A 23172-nucleotide genomic window follows, 5' to 3' on the forward strand; every position below is an offset into this window, starting at 1 on the left:
CCTATTCTTATGGCCCAACCTGACTAATTACCCACAGGCAGAACTTAAATACAAAGTTTTTCACAAAGAAGGGTAGGTGGTCTCACAAGTCAGGAACAGGATACCAAAAATCAGAGGTCCAGCCCTGATAATTGACACAGTTTAAACCTCCTGAGAACCAGACTTTAAACTTTTATTGCTCCTATCTATTTGTGATTATTAGGACATAATACAAATAAAAACGAAACTTCTTCTTTGTACAGAAAGTCGTTGCAAAAAACAAACAAAAACAATATTCTCATATGGGACAGTAGTTTATATTAACATTTAAAAATTATCCTTGCTATTTGGGATTAGAAGGACCCAATTAGTCGAAAAACTAAATTTTAGCAAGGAGCATTTTTTACCAATGCCCATGTTTCTGTCTGGACTGGGATTCGAGCCATCTAGTTTTGGCATTTGAGCCATCTACTTTTTGCTCAATAGAGTGTAATGTTGTGATGTGACCACTATGTGGTACAGGCCGTGCCTCAAACAGAGGCTAACAAGCCAATGTTTTAAAAAAATAAGCATCATGGTGCAGAAAAGCAGAATTGTAATGTCCCCATATGAGGATGCAGGGTCTCAAGAGGTTAAAGGAATTTAAAGCATGTGATGTAAGCATTCACACAGAAATCCTTAAGCTGGTAAATATAAGACAGTATTACAATTTAATTTAGAAATTATCTTATATATCTTACATAAATTGCTAAAATGTTAGATGAAATATGCTAATACATACAAAAGGATGACAGGCAGTGAAGGTGAGGTTGTTGAGCATGTTGAGGCAGGCAGAGCAGTCGCTGGTAGAGCAGTTGACCTCCCGTCTCCTGCTGTGGCTAATGTAACTGGTGGTGTTAGGAACTTGCCAGCTGTCAATAAACACAGCTGGATCTTCACTTTCTGCCATGATAGAGCCATTGGACAAGGTCAGGTCATTCAGTGGATTACCATCGCAACAGCCTGCAGGAACATGTAAGAAGAGAAAAAGAAAGCAGATAAGATGAGATTTAAATTAGATGTATTTTAAAATGATTTAGCATTATAGGTTCACTTATAAATAAAAGAAAATCCATGAACCATTTATATTTTCCAATGGCTCTTTTATTATGTAAATTTTACAGACATGTTTCTGTGTTAATTAGGGCCTTGGACACGTAAAACTTGTTTGTTCTGGTCTAAACCAGTAATGAGTTGTAAACTTGGAGTGTTTTCCCCTTGGTTTAATTTGTTTTAACACTGGGATACACCTGGCATCAGGAGGCGTTTGGCTCAAAGTTAGGGAGTACATCTGATAGTCGGTTCGGATTGAGGTCAGATCACGCTCTCACCCCAAACAAACCGCCCCAGAGTTTATTTGGGACTGGATCAAGACTGCCTCCTATCTAGGTTTTTGGTGTTGCTGTTTTAGTCTGGCCTCACAGTGCGATGACTGTATTCAGACATGCCCAAACAAATCACACCAAGGGTGAAAATAAACTGTAGTTAACCACACTAAAAGTGCATGTGTGAAAAGGCCCATGAGTTAATGAATGTTTGCTGTAGTTAAAAAACATATTTCAACAAGGTTTACAAGGTTTATTTTATTGCATAAAGAGAAAAAGCAAAATCTTTATACCAACTTCTAGCTGTAAAATGCACAATCAAAAATAATATCTTCAGTATTACAGAAATGTATAGGTTGTTTGTGTATATTTATCCTTTAATGGAAATAAAAGTAAATAAATGGTCCAACTATCCATCATTTGCTCTCTCATGAGGAATGGCCACATATAAATGCTTGAAAAGTCATTATGGGTGTGTTTTTTAGCCTGTTTAAATATTTAATCTTATTGCTATTTTTGGATAGGAGTGAATACAGCAATTGGACTTGGATGTGAACAAAAACAATGGCACAATACCCTTGAGAGGAGGTCGTTTTGAGATACATTTAGCAGGTGTAGTATATTATAACCATGTAAATTGACCAAAGTATCACTACATATATGAAATAATGACATCTCTGCTCTTGTTCCAGTATGAACTACACAGAAATATGCACTAGCTCAATACAAAAAACCTTTTTCCTGTATTTACTTTATTGCTCCCACCTCAGACAGCTCTGACCAATAGGCAGAGAGAAAATTTGTTTTAGTGATGTATTTAGTTGAGTGTGGATTTTCCCTGTTTTAAAACAAACCAAACCATCAGGGACGATGATACAAATTTACTCTTTAAACTCTTTAAAAATATCAAACCACAGCAATCATATCATAAAATGGTGCTTGTAAAAACACTATCTTAAGCACACATTCTAAATGTATTTGTATGCCGTTTTTATGATACACATGGACTGGGCAGTGTGTATACACTACTTTGAATGGATCAAAGATTTTGTGATTATTTGCTACATACCACAAAGCCCCATGGTGGAAAGCTTATGGGTGTAGGTCTCTGTCTCAATCACCATCATGCCTGTGCTGTGAAACCACTGGATCTTCAGGCCTGCAGGACTCCGAATCAGATACATGTTGCCTGTATCTAGAATCTCAAATCCGTACTTCTTAAACCGTGGCTTTGCATATCTTGTGTTTACATATAGCTGTAAAATAAGAAAAGTTTCATATTTAGACATAATGTAGTGTAAATATTACAATTGTGTATTAAATATTGTAATCTTGCTACAGGATTCTTCCACAATTCTTTGTCACTGTCCAAAAAAAAACAAATATATCCCAAACAGATAAAACCTTCTTAACTTTCAATGGAAGTCAATGTAAAAACTGTTTATTTTAGGTAATTTTAGAAACTTCTATAGGTCTATACATCAAGAAATGTTAACACAGTATAAGGGACAGTTGGTTTGTTGAAATAATGTATTAATCTAAAAATCCACAAAAATTGAGGTACTTGATTTTCTTATTGGACAGCAATGACATGTATTTACATGATAAATATTACAATCACACTAAAATTAATTAATTAAATGTAGACTAAAATTAGAGTGTCCAAACAGATACTTACGCGTCTCTGTAGCCGATTGATGAGCACCTGATTGGATTCGTGTGTTATGTTTAGAGCTGCCAGGCAGAGGTTAGTGAAATTCCACACAAGCTGCAGAGAAAAAACAAGAATAAGAATATTGGATGGATGGATAGATGGATGGATTCAACATTTTGTTAGAAAAGGTCAGACAGCACAGGATTAACCAGCAGACTTCGTCTGACAGAGGGATCTGTACCTACTGTCCATGGTAACTCAGCAGATGAGGGAGCACAGGTGAGCCACTAACAGCACCAGCTGCACTGCTTTGCATTCTGCATAGGTGAGCTGCCAACACTGCCAGCTTCTCCAATGTTGGCCATGCTGATCCAGTTTGATTTTTAGACAACTTTTTTTAGACTACTATAACCAAGCATGAGGCACTACGCTGATTAAAAGCTGGTTAACCAGCTGAGACTCTCCAAAACTAGCTACCTAAAAAATTTACTTGTTTTTTCAGCAGTGAACACTAAACAAATTACTACAATAACAAGCGCTACAACTACATTATATGCTTATTATGGACCCTATAATCTGAAATATTAAGTTCTGAGAGAAATGGGAAAACTGGAAAAAAGAAAGAAGATTGGACAGAAGCAGAAGTTCACCACAGAACAGGATTAGGAATGAGGGGAAAGTTATTTATCAGTCTTACTGTGTTGTCTGAGCTGTTGCACTCCTGCACCAGGATGCTAACTGTCTCATTTGGGAGTTGTGTCACAACATATGATGCAGCTTTAAAAATAGCCACATTATTCCCATCAAATGTGACCACATTCAGATCTGGAAATACTGAGCACCGACCTATAAACCAACACACACACAGACACACACATAAATAAAGAAAGAAATAAAGAAGAAACTTTAAATAACACAGTAAATTTAGTACTGAATGTGTTTAGTCTATAGTATATTTCTTACATGGACAGTCCCACTTTGGACAGCATTTGTCTCCATTGACCAGCACAGCGAACCCCAGCAAGCCACAGTTTGGAGGACTTGGGTCATAGGGGCAGCTCTGGGACTTGTTGAACAAGAGCAGTTGACCATTCACACAAATGAGCTTAGTGCACTCATCTATCACCTCTGAATGTGGCGGCTACAAAGACAGAACAAAACATCACAAACAAGCACACAAACATTTTGAGTGATGTGAGTGGAGCCCTGAAATCCATTCTGAGGTTTAAGTAGCTTCCCACTTTACCTACCTAAATTAGACTATTCTGATTATAGAATTGCCACTGGTATGTACCAGCCTTTAATTACAGTAGGAAAAAGAATGAGCATGTATTCAACAATTGTAGTGTTGAGTATTAAATGAACTTAGGCTTTTAAAACTGCAGATCTCGGTGCTTTTTTAAATAGCTGGGATATTCAAAATGTATAATGTTCAATAAAACAATTCATATTGTAGTTTTGTTGGTTACTTTTTCTTTGAAAAGCAAGACAAAATACAATTAGGCTGTTTATTTTATGCAATGGTGAAAAATGTGGCAAAATAAATGAAATTGCAAAAAACTGCGTTCATTATTTGGCCAACTATACTACAAAAAAAAAACATTTTGGTGCATCCCTAGTGTCAGCCTCAGAACCCTTGATGACATGCCCTAATATCTAAGGTTATAACTAAGTCTAAAGTAATTTTATGTATTACTCACAGTGCACATTTTGCTGGGAGTAGCACCCTCTTTGGTCATGGATGAAACTGTGGTTAAACCAGCCTCCTCTGTTGGAGTCATCCAGTGCGTCATCTCCGTCACAATAGGAGGGCTTGTTGTCTCAAGTGTTGTAGAGGTAACTGTTTGGGGTGTGTCAGGAGCAGGTGGGTGTTCTGTGGTCTTTTGTGTTGTCGAGGTCATCCAGTCTGGTGGGCGCTCTGATGTAGGTGAGGTAGACGAGGTAGCTCTTTCAGCAGCAGTAGTTGTATCGTATGGCACTGCAGAACTGGTGGTTGATGTGGTGGTGCTGAGTAATGTGGGTGTGATGGGGCCAGTTTCTGTTGTGGGTTCAGGTGTTTGAGGTGATATCTCTGGGGCTGAAGGGACAGTTAAAGGAACAGTCGATGGAGCAGTATGGGATACAGGCTCTGTTGATTCCAAAGAACCAGAGACAGATGGCACCGTAGTTGTTAATGCAACTGTTGAGGTCTTTTCTGTGATTGTTGGAGAAGAAACAGGTGTTTCCTTAGTGGTCTCAGATGTCTGTGGGCTTGAGATGGAAGAGGTTGAGCTTTGTATGGGTGTGACTCTCACTGTTGCCGTCTCTGTCATTGGGGACATTTCAGCTGGTGATGTGGAGGATGTGTACAGTGGAGGTGACCGTGATGATGGTTGCGTGGCTTCAGTAGTAGAAAGAGCAGCTCTGTCAGTGTGAGGAGGAGGGACATGAGTCGTCTCAGTTTTAGGATGTACAGTGATGGAGCTTTGGGTGGTTGTGCTGGAGGTGACTAACCACTGAGTGGCTGCTGAAGTTGAGAGAGATTCCTCAGTTGTAGGCCCAGTTGTACTGACTATAGTGGTAGTTGGAACTATGGTGGTAGTTGGTATCTCTGGAACCACTATGATTGCTGAGGTAGTGGAGGTAGCAGATAGGGTTGATGCTGGGGTATGGGCAGTTGTTTCGGTTTTGGTCTCAGTCTCAACTGTACTTAAAATAGATGTGCTGAGCGTCTCTATGAAGTGAGCAGAAGTTGAGGTGGTTGAAGATGATGATGACTCTGAGAACTGACTCAAGCTGGACTCTGTTGAACTTTCACTGGTGACTGCAGATACGGTAGCAGTTGTCACTGTCGCTGGAGGAGTTTCGGAAGTTTTAGAAGTTGCTGAATAAGTTGTTGAAACATCTAATGGAGTAAGAGTTGAGGTGGTAGAAGCCGTAGGGGACAGTACAACAGTGGTGAGCGTGGTTAGTGGAGGTACTTCAGCTTTGGTGGTGGTTTGAGGAAGATCTTCTGGTTGAGCTGGATGAGTAGATGTGGTGGTCGGTGTTGTCCCAGACCCAGACGTATGTGAAGGTTCTGCAGAAAATTCAGCAACAGGAGACCAAGGTCCACCAGTGGTATAGAACGTCGAGAGTGTAGACATTGGCTGATAGGTTGTTGTGGCTGCGGTTTCCACTTTCTCTTCTACAGGAATTCCAAAAGAAGACACCTCTGTGATCGTTGTCAATGGCTGGGCTAATTCTGTGGATACATCCATTAACGATACCTTTGAGGTTACCGGTTGCTCTGACGTAGAAGTCTCAGGCACAGAGGATGCTGGTTCTGCGGGGAGAGTTGTCTCACTGGGTTTCGCTGGGAGGTAAGTCGTAGACGTTTTTGCTGAAGCGAAGGAAGTCGGCATGGTTTTCTCGGTGGTGTGTGCCAACGATGGTTCTGTGCTTTCAGTGCCTCTCATTGGTGTTGTTTTCAGAGTGCTGAGGGCGCTGACTGCGGTGGTGAACTCTGTGGAATGTGCTGGAGCGAATGTAGGTAGAGTGACAGTGAGATTGTGTAATGGAGCTGATACAGTTGGCTGTGCTGTGGTGGCAGAAGTGCTCAACTCTAATGCAGGAGCTTTGGTTACTGGTGGGGTTTCAGCACTAAAAGGCTCTAGACTGTCTGTAGACAGCCCAGTGGGCTTTGTTGTTCTGGTAGTAATAGTGGAAAGTTGAGAAACCGTGGCGGGTTCAGTCCTGGTGGTGCTCAGAGGTGACACTCGGAATGTTGGGGAAGTGTATTCAGTGGTGATTCTACTGGTAGATACTGAAAGAGGAGATACTTCAGGAGGAGCGCTCACTCTGCTGGGCTGTTCTGTAGAACTGGGGTAGGGTAGATCTGCACTGGAGGCTACAGTTGACCTGGTGCTGATAGATGGTGAAGAAGACACCGCTGGTTTTAGAGTTGTGGTCATTGGCGGCAAGACCGATGCAGATGCCGTTCTCGTCCTGACCGTGATGAGGGGAGTAAGAGAGGCAGTGCTGGGCATTCTAGTGGTTTTGGGGGTATAGCTCAGTGGTTTTGATGAGGAAGCAGATGTTTTCAATGTTGTTGCTGTTTTCTCTGACACAAGAGTGGTGCTTGGTAAGGACAACGTTGCTGAAGTGTGTGTGATGGTTGTTGTAGTTGTAGCTATACTGCTAGGCTCTGGAGTAGTCTGAATAGTTGTGCTGATTGTTTCTGTTTCCAGGCTGCTCATGGTGGACACCATTGATGTAGCCAGGGATGTGGAAAAGATGGTATCAGTAGGTGTTGGAATGAGGTCTGGAAGTATCACTGGGGGCTTAATACCTAAACACAAACACAACACCATCTATTATCCATCCATACACAATGACAGCTCATAGCAAGCTGATAGCATTGATTAATGCTAGTTTTGATAGTTGCATCGAGGATATGCATCAAGGATACCAGAGGGGCATTGTTTAAAGTTATGCCATTGTGTATGTTTAAGTGTTTGTTCAGCCTCTTAGCTTCATTTAAATTACATGATAATTAATATAATCCAGTATAATCCAGAGAGTGTGCAGAGATGGTAACGTAAACTCAGATTGAATTATTGCCAAATGGATAAGCAGTAATGTAATGTGTAAAATTAGCTTACAATCCTCCAGATAGACACATCTTTGAGTGACCTCATCCAGAACCATGTGAGCTGGACACTCAGGGAGACATCCTTCAACCCTGCAGAAGCAGAAACACAACACATATAAGCTGACAGTAAGATACAGTATGTATGAGTGTGTATGTGTGTGTATGTCTGTTTGCTTCTATACATTCCAGGATAATACTTCATTACTTAATTCTAAACCATGTTTGTAAAGCCATTTACATCTGATTGCTGACATTAGCGTACCTCATCCTTCGTGCACTTAACAAACTTTGTTATATATTTATATATTTATAAATAATATCTACACATTTATACCGATCCTTAAATAGGTTAAAGCAGAGACAGGATTGCATGTAACATGTGTATGACCTTACTTCTTAACACAGCATTAAAATATAAAAATGCATGGACTTACTTTAGAATGGAGACACAGCTTCGAGCAGATGGATCACTGCATGTCCTAAAACATGGATTTACACAGGACTCATATCGCCACTGGCACTGAGGACCCACTGTGGTAGTCTCTGAGAAAATAAAATAACAATATTCAAATAAAGCACAACGACTTGAACGTGTATGTCTTTGGGTGTGAACAGCTGACCCTTGCACAATCCACAAGTTTTATCAGTAGGTTTGATCATGCCCATGTGTTTATCCACTGACTTACTGATAAGTTTGAAGAGAGTAGCTCTGCGGTAGCGATCTGAGTGAATGTACTTTAGGAGCTGGAGTCTTGACAGCATGTAGTGCAGGAAGAATCCAGGCCACATTAGTGATTCCAGTGAATCAAATCCAGAGATCCAAGTGTTCCTATGCAGTATAAATGTTGCTGCATCCCAGAATGCCCTGCTCTCTTCCCACTTGCGCAGTTTTAACTGGCCACTGCGTTCTGCATGGAGGAAGAAGTTTGGCCTATCCAGCGCTTCCAACGATACTAGCGATGAGTCTGAAGCAGAGAAACAGCATCATTCAACTCAAATTATGTAGGGAGATTTGAAGAAAATTATAGTTCAGTATATGATGCATTTGAGCTTGTGTATGTTTTACCATGTGGCCGGATCTTGCTGAGCCCTGGGGTCATCATGAACATCGTCACAATCCCATCGGTACCGGTCAATCCTCTCCTCATGTACACCATTCCACTTGTCTGATTGGCTGCTAACGTCAAGTTCCTCTCCCGAAATGGCATCAACCTGATTGGGCCTTTACCTAGAACTGTGAACATGCACACACACATACACACACACACACACACACACACACACACACACACACACACACACATTTACACACAGCCAATAACTACAAGATTAGAGATCATTTAATGTTGTGCAAGGTTGACTATATAGATGTATGCTTACCTTTGTTGTAGTATTCACAGTCATATGCTGGAAATAGAAACAAAAACACAATTATTTTAATTTGAATCATCCAGCTATTCCCTGTTTCTTTACAAGTCTGTTTTTGAGCTGGTAACACATGCAAAATCTGCTCTCTATAGCCCTATACGGATAAGAATAGTTTCACAGGGGGTCCTGGGGTAATTGACTCCTTTATGGGGGGGTCCTCTGAGATTTTGTTCCAGTCCGGAACAACCATGTACGTATGTATTTTACTCAGACGTCCTCTGAGAAAATTACAGGCTGAATTACCTAATGTTTTTCGGTGAACTCCGTGGTCTTCCGGTAATTTTAGTCACATCTGGATGCAAATTTCTAAGTTTCGTCACCTCGTGTTTAATAAAATAGCAATTTGTCCACTGCCACACACTGTAATTATACTTTGGGCACGAGTTTCCACGGAGATCCTCTTGAATTTTTGTCATAGGAGTGGAATAAGGTTATCCAAAAACTGTGATTAAAAACCAGGGTTATTCCACTAAATATTGATTTCTAAACTCTTAAAGATTTATGAATATGAACTTGTTTTCTTTGCATTATTTGAGGTCTGAAAGCTCTGCATCTTGTTTTTGTTATTTCAGCTATTTCTCATTTTCTGCAAATAAACGCTCTAAATGACAATATTTTGAATACTGAAATAATTTTTATAACAGTGGGGCTTTACAAATGATTTTATAGCACAACGACTCACGGCAGAGAGAGGGGGAGCGCCAGTCAACAGTGACCCCTTGATGACAGCAGCGGTGAGCATAGGCTGCCACACTGGAACAGAAGCACTCACAGTCCCCACCACGACTGCAGCCGCAGGTGTCTGCCAGGCAGTTCATATAGAACCATGTTACATCCACCTACACGACAAATCAGACGCATTTCAATATATATAGGATATGCAAACATACATAAAATACAGTACATAGTACCTGCCAGACAGCACACACAATCCTACAAGCACATAACAATGCAGCAAGTAAACAGCTGCATAAAGCTCTCCTGCTGTAAATACTGATGTGTGTAATTTCTTTACTCACCACCGGGTGACACACTTGAAACACTTCACTGAGCAAAATCCCACACTGCTTCTTAGCAAAGGCTTCACGGAGAGGGTTCAAACTGCACGGATGCCTTATATCAGGACTGTTAACACACTAATGAACAAAATCATGCATACAACCACATACACATACACACGAAAAAAGAGAGAGAAAGTGAGTTAGTGTATGTGAGAAAAAAATAATCATAAATACAACTCCATATAGAAAAATGGGTGTTTCTCACATTTATAGCCTTATATACAATTGAAAAAACAGAAGATGGGTAACATTTTTAGAAACAAGCGAGTTATTTTAAGTAGGTGATTAAAGATGTGAACAGATTATTTATCTACATTTAAAGAGGTCTTTTCAGAAATTCTTCACGTCTCTTTTTAACCTTACCTTGGCTCATTATGGAAAGTTTGAAAATATTTTTTTATGGTTTAAATACATCAGCAAACTTGTTTAAATAATAGATTTTTGACAAGAATACATTTTAGTTTTTTTGCATTGTCAACACTTTGTTACTTTCTATTTCTTCTCTTTAATATTTTTGTAGTTCAGGAGCTGCACAATGTTACCAAAAGCAGTGTGAAAGACTGGTGGAGAGCATGCCAATGCCCACGAAAGCACACATTATTAAAAATCTTTCTTTGCATTATTTGAGGCCTTTAAGCCTCTTTTTTGTTTTGTTTTTTTTATTTCTCATTTTCTATGTGGAATAAATGCTCTAAAAGACAATATAGTAGTCAGTAGTTCATAGAAAAAACAAAAATATTAATTGTACTCAAACATATACCTATAAATAGTAAAATCAAATAAATTGAACATTTTGAAGTGGTCTGTTTTTTCTGGAGCTGTATACGCATCCATTTCTATCATTTATCAGAGACAACTGCAGAAATAAAAATATTTATGACTAAATGGTTTAGGTTTTTGGTACAGTGTGTGTTTGCCTTGCCTCTGCTGCGGTCCAGCTGTTGCCAAATTCCTGTGGTGTTGCTGAGTCCATGTTGTCTGGTGTTCTCATTTCATTCACTGTTTTCAGATCAAAGTTCCCACACAATCCAGAGAGTTTACCCTGAAAACATAGAGCATAAACACATTTAAATGAGTTTTAAAAAGACTAACAATACTTTCTTAATTGATTGGGCAACAACAGAGTTATGGTAAAACAATGTAATTGTTTTTTTATCATGTATTACACATTCACTAATACTCAATCAAACTACAAGTAAATAACCATGTAAATAATAAAAGTATTAAAGGAATATTTTGTGTTAACAAATTATAACTGGTTGTACATTTATGATGTACAGTGACATGCCTAAAGTCTTGGGATATCAGTATGTAAATTGACGACAAAGTAATAACTCATTGGAATTGGCCACAGCCTGGAACGGTATACATTGTGAGGTGCTATCTTGTGTGAGTGAGGATTAACAACAGTGTACTCATGGCTGAGTAAGGCCTGATAGTGGTAGTAAGAACAAGATGGATCAACCAATCTATTTCAAAATTTGATCAGGCATTTTTAAAATTCCTCAATCCACAGTGTCACATGTGTACCAGGAATACGTCATATAAGTCATTACCACACACAGTGGACAGCACAGTGGGTGGTAATGATTGCGGAGACCAGCAGCATTTGGACAATACTGTCCACTTTTAATGTAGGATTCTTAAGCCATTCTTTAACTTCTATTGGATATGGCAAAAGTCATGAGACACAACAGTAGAATTTGGTGCACGATGTGATTAAAAGCTGTTGTCCATAAGTTTTGGGATTTAGGGCCCTCTCTGGTGAGAATGGGTAATTGCACCGAGCATGCAGAAGAATCATTTTAAACTGGGCCGGTGTGATGCAGTCTCTTTTCAGAGCAGATTAATCCGATTCCAGGTTATGTTCAGTCAGAGAGAGAGAGTGGAGAGCGCACTCATTCAGAAACTTGACTTCAACTACACACTTTGTTTTTTTTTACTATGAGTGAATGAGCTACTGAGCTCTGAGTTTCCACTTCTGAAGTCTCCATTGCTCCACCAGCCGCTCGCAATCAGTAAAACTAAGCCGGATCCTCTTTTAGAGGCTGTACATGTGACGTAAGTACCTTAAGGCGTGTGACTTGGCCAGAGGAACTCACGTGAAAAGTGACCCGATACCCCAGTTTTTAGAATGAATATATTAGGCTTAGCAGGGATGGTCGTTCCAATACACTTGTACCATTAAACACAGTATTTTTTCCATTCTCCACTCAGAAATGCTTCTGCTTTCAGTTTAGATCACTCATTTAATAATCAATATTTAGTGGATTAGTAAGACAATAATCGTTAGTGGAAGTGTGCATGTGTTGCATGTGTTTGCTGTGCGTCTGTGTGTCTGTGTGACCTGCCAGCGGGGTCCAGCCTGTATATGTATGGTGGTTTTTCTGTCCCAAAGCACTGACAGCTCATACTGAGACAGGTGAACGATGGTGAAGTACCCAGCACTCCATATCAACACATTCTGCCTGTCAATCACGCTGGATGGACTCTGCACACAGAAAAAACAATCATGAGTTTGATTTGATCAGTTAAAACTGATGAAACAGAATAAATGCATTAGGTGGATCACTCACAGGTTTGCCAGTTTCGTCATCAAACACAATGAAGGATCTTCCAACCGAGATGAGAAGAGCTTTCCTGCAGATCACACCACTTTCAAAGCAGTCTATATTCTCGGTTGTGACACTAACCATTACATCAGCTGAGCTCTATCACACACACACATGAACATGAAGACAAATGCACAGACAGACAAAGAGAAAAATATTAGATTTATGTACAAAATATTTAACAGAATACAGCCAAAGGTTTGGACACACCCTTTCTTGTTTAATGTTTTTATTTTGTTTATTTTCTACATTGTAGATTAATTTGAAAGATGTCAAAGCTATGAAGGAATCCATATAAAGTTATGAATGATGATTCTTTGCCCACCCTTGGCATTATTCTCTCAGCTGGCTTCATGAGGTAAATCCTGGAATGCCTTAACCTTCTATGACCTGGCGTCCACATGTGTGGACATGTGTAGACCACAACACTAAATTCTGCTCTACAAGGGTATATAAGGCCATATACTGTTACCCTAGTGGTGGCCGAAGAGTTTAACATGTTACAGTTTTGATTTTGTTTAGAAATGAACATTTTTTTTACTTTAAATGAGCCATATTGCTCAAAGGGGCACAATTGTTGTTAATACTTTTGTTTTGCACTCAGGCAAAAAACTGCTGTGTTTAGGCACCAAATAAATGTCCTGCACATTGTTACTAATCGCGACTTCATTGTGTTCTATTGAAACATAAAACTAAAGTCCTCATATGTGGACACATTTTTTTTTTAAACTACATAATGTAAAAAGATCATTCTTTGTTTTTACACTAATCAGGTGCCAATCAGCCCAAATAGCAAAGAGACATTAAAAATGAGTTTGGGTTTTAAGAGATTAAAGAAGTTCTAGAGGTGCTGAGCTCTTGTTAACTGCTTTCCTTCACTCTGTGCAACGAATCACTTGTCCCAAACTGCCTGGGTTGGGTTTTTTATTCATACTAATTCTGTCTACTACCCAACTGCATATAAAGAAGAATATTAATGAGAAAGTGTGTCCAAATCTTTGACTGGTACTGTATGTTAATATATCTGTAACGATATAAAACAAAGTATGGTTTCACGATCAACAATAAACTGCCCACTCTCTCACCTTTAGCAGGTAAACCTTGCAGGCTCCAACATAATCAAACAGCAGTCCATCAAATGTACGGTAATGTCGATCTCCATATGCAGTGCACATTGAGGGACATGGCCGGAACTCGCACTGGAATGTGCCTTGCTGACACACACTAACACAAAACAAACACACTCTTTTATTCTGTCCATAGAATACCATTATAAAAGTGAATTGTAACAGAAAGAAATGGTATGGCACTTATTGTATTGTATTCTATATTATATGATATATGTTGTTTTTAATTACACTGGCACCTATTTATCAAAGTTCCGTAGAAACTAGAGCAGATTTAAGCATATAAGCATCTCCGGGTCTGATTCAGAGAACTACTGCATTATTTTGAACTGGCAAACAACAACACAGCCATATCCATATTTTTTTCAGTTTGATTTTCAATCACACATTTCCAATACAAATACACATACTGCTACAAGAGTTCTCTTAATTTCTTATTTTCTTTACTTTTTCACCCAATAACAGACACAGTACCAAAACCTGTGTATATACAGTTTCTGAATCAGTTTCTTTGATTTTACTATTTATAAGTATATGTTTGAATAAAATGAACATTTTTCCCAAATTCCAAATAAAAATATTGTCATTTAGTGCATTTATTTGAATGAAATAACAATAAAGATGCAGAGCTTTCAGACCTCAAATAATGCAAAGAAAACAAGTTCATTTTCATAAAGTTTTAATAGTTCAGAAATCAATATTTGGTGGAATAACCCTGGTTTTTAATCACAGTTTTCATGCATCTTGGCATGTTCTCCTCCACCAATCTTACACACTGCTTTTGGAAAACTTTATGCCACTCCTGGTGCAAAATAGCTTGGCACATAGCTACCTTGTGCCAAGCTTAAAAAGCATGTATTCCACATCACTCACTGGATTGACCAATGTAAAATACAACTGTAATATTTAAGTAGCTTCAGTGCAGTAAGAGGTGCTTTATTGAGGGTAGAGGAATGTGTTTTATTGGCATGGCTGTACATAGTGCCACTTTGTGTCATGATTTCAGCAAGCTAAAATGTGCAGTACTGCTAAATATATGTTTTTATAGTAGAATATTTGATTAACATGAGCAAGTGAAGGCCTTGAACTTGAATGAATAAAACAACACTTACCAGAGGTGGCAAGTAGAGGACACTTTATCTCCTGGGTAATACTCTTTGCCCTTCCATAAACACGGACAAGCAACGGGCTCAAAACACTCATCACCATGCTTCAAAAGCCTAGAAAATAAACACACACAGACAACTTGCAGCAAATATGCAGTGTTATTGTGTGTGTGAAATGTTTGTGGGTGTATGTGTTGAAAGGCTTAAATGCAGGTACTGTATGCAGTATTACTGTATTACATGTTGTATTATAGACTGCTGTCTGAATTCGGAATTAGAGGTTGTGTGCTAAGGACTGTAGTGAAGGAGTCAGATGTAGCTGAAAGATCTAGTCAGTGGTTGTGGTTCAGAAGGGCTGAGGCTGTGTGGGGAAGGGAGTGAGGTTGTGCTTCTACAGCAAGCTTGGAGGGGGGTGGGTCTGGGACGCCAGACTTCACTGTTGAGCCTTCTGGAGGTGTCGTGGGCCTAATTCAGCGAAACACTGACGAAGGAAGGTGCCTGCCTGATGACCCCTGAGAAGAGCTTGCACTGAAGTTTGTGTTAGAGTTTGGATGAAGGGGATTGGTGTGGTCCTGCTCTTGTAATAATTTGTCTCATGAGTTTTTGTAGACGTCTGAGTACTTGGCAGTTGAGGCACGGACCATGAACATAGTTCGCTATGCTTCTGGATTCTTGTCGAGCCAGTATCAGATGGTAGTGGTTGCTGTGTTCTGCTCACGCAACTTATAATGTGATTTATTGTGTGTGATTGTGCTTAGGTAAGTGTGTTGTTGCCATAGTTAAAGGAAGTGAGCTTAGATTAAGGAGGGATTCTGTTTGTTCATAGGTTATTTTTTGGTAGGTCTGTTACTTGGCAGTTGAGGCAATGGACCATGAACATAGTGTTAGGCTGTGCTTCTGGATTCTTGTCGAGCCAGTATCAGATTGTGGTGGTTTTGCTATTGTTGTTAGTTGAGTGAGTAGTAGATCCTGGCTGAGCCCTATGCATAACCCCAGCTGTTAGGTGCAGGATTTGTCAATTTCCTGTATTATATTACTAATTACTGATGCAGCATGAACAAAAATGAAAAATGCATTTATCCCCCACCCACACTTAGCAAAACCAAAGTTAATAACACAAATTCCATACTTTAGCAACCGCTTAGCATCATTTAACAACCAACAGCTATGTCATAGCAAGATCCAAGCAACCGCTTAGCAACCAAGAGCAATACCATAGCAAGAACTTAGCAATTGCCTAGCAAAAGTTTACAACTGCTTAGCAAGACCACAGCAACCAACAGCTAAAGTATAGCAACATCTCAGGAACCACCTAGCAGCACTATAGCAACCAACAGCTAAAGTATAGCAATCTCATCAACCACCAAGTAACACCTCGCAAAACCTCAGAAACCAATGGCTAACGTATAGCAATATCTAAGCAACCACTTAGCAACACTTAAACAATTAATAGATATACCATAGCAAGAGCTTAGCAATAGCCTAGCAGCACCTTACAACCACCTAACAACATCATAGCAACCAACAGCTAAAATACAGTAACACCTCAGGAACAACCTAGCAACACCATGCAAACCAACAGCTAAACAATAGCAACATCTCAACAACTGCCTGGTAACACCTCAGAAACTAATGGCTAACGGATAGCAATATCTTAGCAACCAACATTTGAATAACTAATATATATATATAACATAGCAAGAGCTTAGCAATTGCCTAGCAGCACCTTACAACCACCCAACATCATAGCAACCAACAGCTAAAATATAGCAACACCTCAGAAACCAACTAGCAACGGATAACACATAGCAACACCTTAGTAACTAATCTTTATCAGAGCACTTTCTTTAGGAAAAGCACTTTCAAATTTCACCACAAATACAGTCCTGAGAAAAGCTCATTTTAAACAATATATGACAGGATACCTCCACATAGTTTAGCTCAGGGGGTGTCCAAACTACGGCCTGCAGGCCATTTGCGGCCCATAAGGTATTTTAGAAATAAAATGAATTTTTATTAATGTCAGAAAACGGGCCAAACTGTCTAAAAGCGTTGAGAATGCGCAATTTTTAGCACAGGAAAGACCAAAGAGTCTAAAAGCGGAGAGAGTGCGCAGTTGTACCTCAGAAAAAGGGCCAAAGAGTCTAAAAGCGACGAGAATGCGCATTTGTACCTCAGAAAAAGGGAAAAAGAGTCTAAAAGCGGCGAGAATGCCCAGTTGTACCTCAGAAAAAGGGCCAAAGAGTCTAAAAGCGGCGAGAATGCGCAGTTGTAGCACGTGAAACAGACCAAAGAGTCTATATGCGGCGAGAAGTCTATGGGCGCGCGGAAAACGGGCCAAAAAGTCTAAAAAGCGAGGATAGTGCGCAGTTGTATTGTGGGAAACGGACCAAAGAGTCTATATGCGGCGAGAATGCGCAGTTGTACCGCAGAAAAAGGGCCAAAGAGTCTAAAAGCGGCTAGAATGCGCAATTGTAGCGCATAAAACAGACCAAAGAGTCTAAAAGCAGCGAGAGTGCGCAGTTGTAGGACGGAAAACGGGCCAAAAAGTCTAAAAGCGTGAGAGTGCTTATTTGTGGCGCAGAAATCCGGCCAAGTAGTCAGGCATGTTGGGAAAAATTACTATTCAGAAGGCAGTGTGTGTATGTTTAATTTGTCAGTAATCAGTTGCCTAATTAGTAGTATAATTTTAGGAGACATTAAGAAAAATGGTGTGTAAATGACAGTAATCAAGAAAATGTATTATTATAAGTAGTATATTTCATTATTTGTTTTATTACAGAGTCTGTGGCCCGTGACTGCACATATATTTCTCCTTCTGGCCCCCAAGAAAAAAAGTTTGGACACCCCTGGTCTAGCTGGTTCAACACACGCGTACGTGGCTGGATAGCAAAGACTGAGAGAAACAGCTGAATTTTATTCTCACAGTTAAAAAGTGTTTTCTCTCCTTCACTCACCCTGTCTCTCTCTCTCTCTACAGATAAGGATCTTGTAATATTACAGTCTGAATCATTTTCACTGGCCCCGGGGACCTGAATGGGTCATGAGAGTGAAAGTTCCCAGCGCAGTGTGTGTGTGAGCACTTCGTAAACTTACACCCCAGATAGGGAGGCGTTAACAGCTTTCTTTCTCAACCCGCCAGAATGCTAGATCACTTACTACCTTCAAAGAATCCATAATCACAACTGAACTGTAAGCATTGCTGATGATCATCACATAGCCTGTAGCTCTCCTTCTCAAACAAAATCTCTTTATCTCCATCACTCTGTTACCATCAAACAATAACAGCAGGTTAGTCAGTTCAAAACCCACTAAAGAATGAACCTGTAAAAACAAAATAATTAAACTCACACTCACTGTGCAAAGTGCAACCCAAACACCAGAAACAGTCGCAGTACTTCCCCTGTTGCCCTATAAAAAAAGGCTCTTATAGGCTACTTTTGGGTAGTGCACTTCTAGGGCTGCAACTAATGATTAGTTTAGGAATAACGTGCCGATTATTTTTCCAATTAGTCTATTAGTCAACGATTATTCCTGCCAAACCCTCCATTTGTACTTGCTTTGGTATGGCTCCTAGCAATTGCCTAGTAGCACGTTACAACCACTTAACAACACCATAGCAACCAACAGATAAAGTATAGCAACACCTCATCAACCACCTGGTAACACCTAGCAACACATCAGAAACCAATGGCTAACGTATAGCATTTTTTTAGCAACCATCATTTTTAGCAAGCATCATTTAAACAACCAATAGATATACCATAGCAAGAGCTTAGCAATTGCCTAGCAGCACCTTACAACCACCTAACAACACCATCGCAACCAACAGCTAAAGTATTGCAACATCTCAGGAACCACCTACTTTTGGGTAGTGCACCTCTAGGGCTGCAACCAATGATTAGTTTAGAAATAATCTGTCAATAATTTTTTCAATTAGTCGATTAGTCAACGATAATTTCTGCCAAACCCTCCATCTCTGCTTGCTTTGAGTATGGCTCCTGTTTCTTGCTTTCTCTGACTTTGCTTTTGATCAATAGACATGAAAATACATAGGATATAAATGTCCTTCAAATGTTCAGAACACTGTCCTTTAAATATGGAAAGTTCTGATATTTAGTGAGTAAATGTGTGATTTGTTGTGTTTGGGCACTTTTGGAGACACAAGACGAGTTGAGAGTCCCCTCTGTTACGCCCTCGCTATGTTTTCCTGTGTTTTCCCCGTTTCCTAGTGTGTTTCTCTTGTACTTTTCCATTACGTGTGTGTAATTTGTAGCTCCGCCCCTCGTTACCTGTTTCCCCAGGTGTTCATTGTTTCATGTTTAGTATAAATAGTACTTGTTAGTCTACGTTTGCGGTCGGTCTTTGCACCTTCCTCTGTCGTTTTGTCTCGCCACGTTAGCTATTGTTTATTCACGGTTTCGTCACGCTCTGCTTGTTTCTTGTTTATTTCTAGTTCCCTTTATTTCTTGTATATTTCTAGTCACGTTTAGTTCTTGTTTGTTTCTTTGTTTATTTTGTATATATTTACGTATCATTCCTTTGTATATATTCCCTTACCTTGTTTTGTTATTATCTGTTTAGTTTAGCTTAGTTCTTTGTTGGTTTTCCCTGTTTGTTTATGTATATAGATATTTTCGTTATTCCCCTGTTTTGTTTACTTGTTTACTTGTTATTTAATAAAGTCATGTCTTACCCGTTTAAACGTCCGCCTCCCGTCTCATCTCGCGTTACAGAAAGACCGACCGCCATGGACGTTTATGCGGGAAACCCTTGGGTTGGATCCGGGCTGGCCATCCGTCATGCCCCCTTTGGGACCTCGGCGCAGGAAAACCCGAGGCCTCGAGGCCGGAGAAGGCCTCGGGCTAGGCGTTCTAAGAGGTCCCAAAATTCGGAGGATTTTCTTGGGGGGGGGGGCTAACTGTTGGGGCTATCGGCCTCGGGGGACACGAGGCGGGCAGAAACGCAGGCTGTGAGGATCCCTACTTCTGGGATTACGTGGACCTCCTCGCAGCTGCGTCTAGTTCGGAGGATGAGTTAATCCTTCCGGCTCTCAGATGTCCTCCGTGTCTCCGGGAGGAGGCCGCCTACGTCCCGGAGCGATCTTCAGCAGCGCCGGCTTTCAAGACGCCGTCTTCCGTCCACCCGCCTCCCAGGGCGCGCTCCACCTCGGCGGCTCCGCAGCTAGCTTCAGCGGCTAACCAGCTAGCATCTCCGGCGGCTGCAGCTCCAAGCTCCTCTACGGCTACGCGGCTAACGCAGCTAGCATCTCCAGCGGCTGCAGCTCCAGGCATTTCCACGGCTACGCGGCTAACGCAGTTAGCATCTCCAGCGGCTGCAGCTCCAGGCATTCCCACGGCTACGCGGCTAACGCAGTTAGCATCTCCTGATTCCACGGGTCAAGTTTCTCTGGCTGTTACGGCGCTCGCATCTTCTACGGCTGCAGACCCAGCTTCCACGGCGGCCGCCGAGCAGCGCTTCCAGTCACCCGTAGCGGCAGCAGATCTTCGCTCCGGGGTTCCCATGACAACGGCGCTACACTGTACTGCTACTGCCACCCCGGAACCTGAATACGCTGCGGTGAAATTAGGTCAAGTCTCCGTGCAGTCTTCAGCAGCCCGAGTCGTCACACAGACATCTACAGCCCAAGGGTCCAAGTCTGTTCATGTGAGTGTTCCTGTGTCAGCGGTGCCCGCCACCGCTAATGTTCCTGTGTCAGCGGTGCCCGCCACCGTCCATGCTCCAAGGTCAGCGGTGCCCACCGCCAATGTTCCTGTGCCAGCGGTGCCCACCGCCAATGTTCCTGTGCCAGCGGTGCCCACCGCCAATGTTCCTGTGCCAGCGGTGCCCACCGCCTATGTTCCTGTGCCAGCGGTGCCCACCGCTCCTGCTACGATGCCAGCGGTGCCCACCGCTCCTGCTACGATGCCAGCGGTGCCAGACACCGTCCATGTTCCTGTGCCAGCGGTGCCCACCGCCCATGTGCCGATGCCAGCGGTGCCCACCGCCCATGTGCCGATGCCAGCGGTGCCCACCGCCAATGTTCCTGTGCCAGCGGTGCCCACCGCTCCAGCGCCGACCACGCCGCCAGCCCCAGCTGCTCAAGTCGCCGCGCCGTCAGCTCCTGCTGCCCGAGATGCCGCACCGCCAGTGTCTACTGTCCGTGTCGCCGCACCGCCAGCTCCAGCTGCCCGAGTCGCCGTGCCGCCAGCTCCAGCTGCCCGAGTCGCCGCACCGCCAGCTCCTGCTGCCCGAGACGCCGCACCGCCACCAGCTCCTGCTGCCCGAGTTGCCGCGCCTCCAGCTCCTGCTGCCCAAGCCTTCGCGTCGCCAGCGAGGCCTGTCACCACACCCATGCCAGTCCCTGCACCCAGGACTAAGTTACGCCCTAAACCCCGTGTACCCAGGTCTGCCCCTAAGCCCCCGGACTCCAGCCCAAGAACTTTGCCCAGGCTGGCTCCATGGACTACCCCACAGACTTTAGCCAGTCCTGGGCATCCCCAAGTGGTTTTGGTCCCCATGTCACTTCCTGTTCTGGTCCCCGTGTCTGTCTATGTTCCGGTTCCTGTCTTGTCTGGTTTTTCTGTGCCTGTTCCTGTCACCGTCTTCGTGTCTGTTCCTGTTAATGTTTTTGTTCCCGTTCCCATGTCTAGTCCTGTCCAGTCACCTGTCATGTCTCACATTCAGTCATCGTCCAATGTCCAATTTCCTGTCCAGTCTCCTGTCTTGCCCAATGTCCAGTCTCCAGTCACGTCCCCGGTTCAGTCTCCTTTCTTTGTCAAGCCTTCTGTCCCATCTCCTGTTTTGTCTCAGGTCAACTTGTTTACTTGTTGTTTAATAAAGTCATGTCTTACCCGTTTAAACGTCCGCCTCCCGTCTCATCTCGCGTTACACCCTGTACTTTGTATAATGCTGCAAATTAGCTCTCTGGGGTCCAACAACTGGCTAGTGTTTTGCTATTTTGATGTATGACATCTTTGCAATATTACAACACAAAAGCATTTTCTAAACCCGAAGAGTCTGCGGCTTCAATTCTGTCCTATTGAAAAATCATATGATACTTACATTTAGAGTTACAAGGCTATGAAGGGTTAAAGTTTCTATCATGCCCCAGAGTCAGATTATTTACCTCGCTGAAGAAACAAGTTTAATAGAAGGTTTGCATTTAAAGTCATCACACTTATAAAGTCTATGTCAAATTTGATATGCTGGCAAGTTATTTGACCCAAGAGGGTTAACGGTTAATCGACAATAAACATTTGGACAAATTTTTATAACGACATTGTCGATTACCTTGACTAATCGTTGCAGACCTTTGCACCTCTTGGTGAAGGATCGTTGGTTGTCAGACATGTCTTTATGATGCTCTGGAAGACACTTTGCCCAGTTGACAGACTTTGAGAGTCTTTGGACTAAGAGATGCAGAACAGTCAATTTGGCAAAGAATCGGACGCTATCTAGTATAAATTACTTGTGGTGAGAACTTCCATCCTGCCCTTGCTGTCGTGCGACACCATGCACCAAGACCAAGGTGTAGCTTTGGGACTAATGAAGCGAGATATCAGGGCTGGCTCTGGTCTGATCCAAAATACATAGGTATTGTTTCAGATCTGCAATCATTATAGCCCTCAAATAAAGTGCACAGAAAGGGGGGAACATAACCATGAATTTGTGATCCTGTATCTTCATCAGGGAATGCCAGGATGAGTAGTCTGGCCCCGTTGACCTCAACTGACACTGATGCTGCCTCTTTCTTTTGCGAACTTCAGTTAGGAAGCATTGTTTCGCCTTTTCACACAGTGGGTAAGCTGATCACCCTCACATTCTTTCTCCTTGATAGTCCCCCATTTAACTTAAAAAACCTCTGCCTCAGCCTCCCAACTTCAAAGTGGTGTCTTTCTGTCTGGCATCCTGAGTCTTGTTGCTGTGTATTTAGTCTTTTCGGGAATTGGTCAGGCTTGCCATTGCGGTTTTTAGTGGTTTTAGTAATTTCTGACATTACCTTTCTCAGCATCTCTTTTTGGTCAGCATGGCTATTTCATCGGAAGCAAGTTAGGCAGCATTGTTGTTGTAGTTTTGACACATTTAGTGTCAAGTTTTGTAGACTAGCTTTGAGCACTTCAAGCCATGTAGCATGAACTTAAACTGTTGTTTGAAAACGAAAAAAAAAATTATATTTCATGGAAGAGTTTATGGTTAGAGAGTGGGGACAGGTAACAAATGCAATTT

At 41.7% G+C, this 23172-nt stretch overlaps 1 protein-coding gene across 1 annotated transcript in view; it reads right to left on the reverse strand.

Annotated features, from left to right (window-relative positions):
• Positions 1-23172, reverse strand: part of otog (otogelin) — a 74760-nt gene that overhangs the window by 13641 nt on the left and 37947 nt on the right. Inside the window, exons 24-41 of the mRNA XM_022668178.2 lie at positions 14950-15057; positions 13796-13934; positions 12675-12809; positions 12446-12589; positions 11021-11140; positions 10057-10173; positions 9720-9876; positions 8990-9016; positions 8676-8843; positions 8296-8574; positions 8044-8152; positions 7620-7699; positions 4698-7306; positions 3961-4138; positions 3695-3843; positions 3022-3111; positions 2413-2599; positions 761-981 (exon numbers count right to left, since the gene is read on the reverse strand). Of these exons, the coding sequence (XP_022523899.2) occupies positions 761-981; positions 2413-2599; positions 3022-3111; positions 3695-3843; positions 3961-4138; positions 4698-7306; positions 7620-7699; positions 8044-8152; positions 8296-8574; positions 8676-8843; positions 8990-9016; positions 9720-9876; positions 10057-10173; positions 11021-11140; positions 12446-12589; positions 12675-12809; positions 13796-13934; positions 14950-15057 (5017 nt within the window). The remainder of the gene's footprint in view (positions 1-760; positions 982-2412; positions 2600-3021; positions 3112-3694; positions 3844-3960; positions 4139-4697; positions 7307-7619; positions 7700-8043; positions 8153-8295; positions 8575-8675; positions 8844-8989; positions 9017-9719; positions 9877-10056; positions 10174-11020; positions 11141-12445; positions 12590-12674; positions 12810-13795; positions 13935-14949; positions 15058-23172) is intronic.

The sequence above is a fragment of the Astyanax mexicanus genome, chromosome 23 (genome assembly GCF_023375975.1).
Source record: "Astyanax mexicanus isolate ESR-SI-001 chromosome 23, AstMex3_surface, whole genome shotgun sequence".
NCBI classification, from domain to species: domain Eukaryota; kingdom Metazoa; phylum Chordata; class Actinopteri; order Characiformes; family Acestrorhamphidae; genus Astyanax; species Astyanax mexicanus.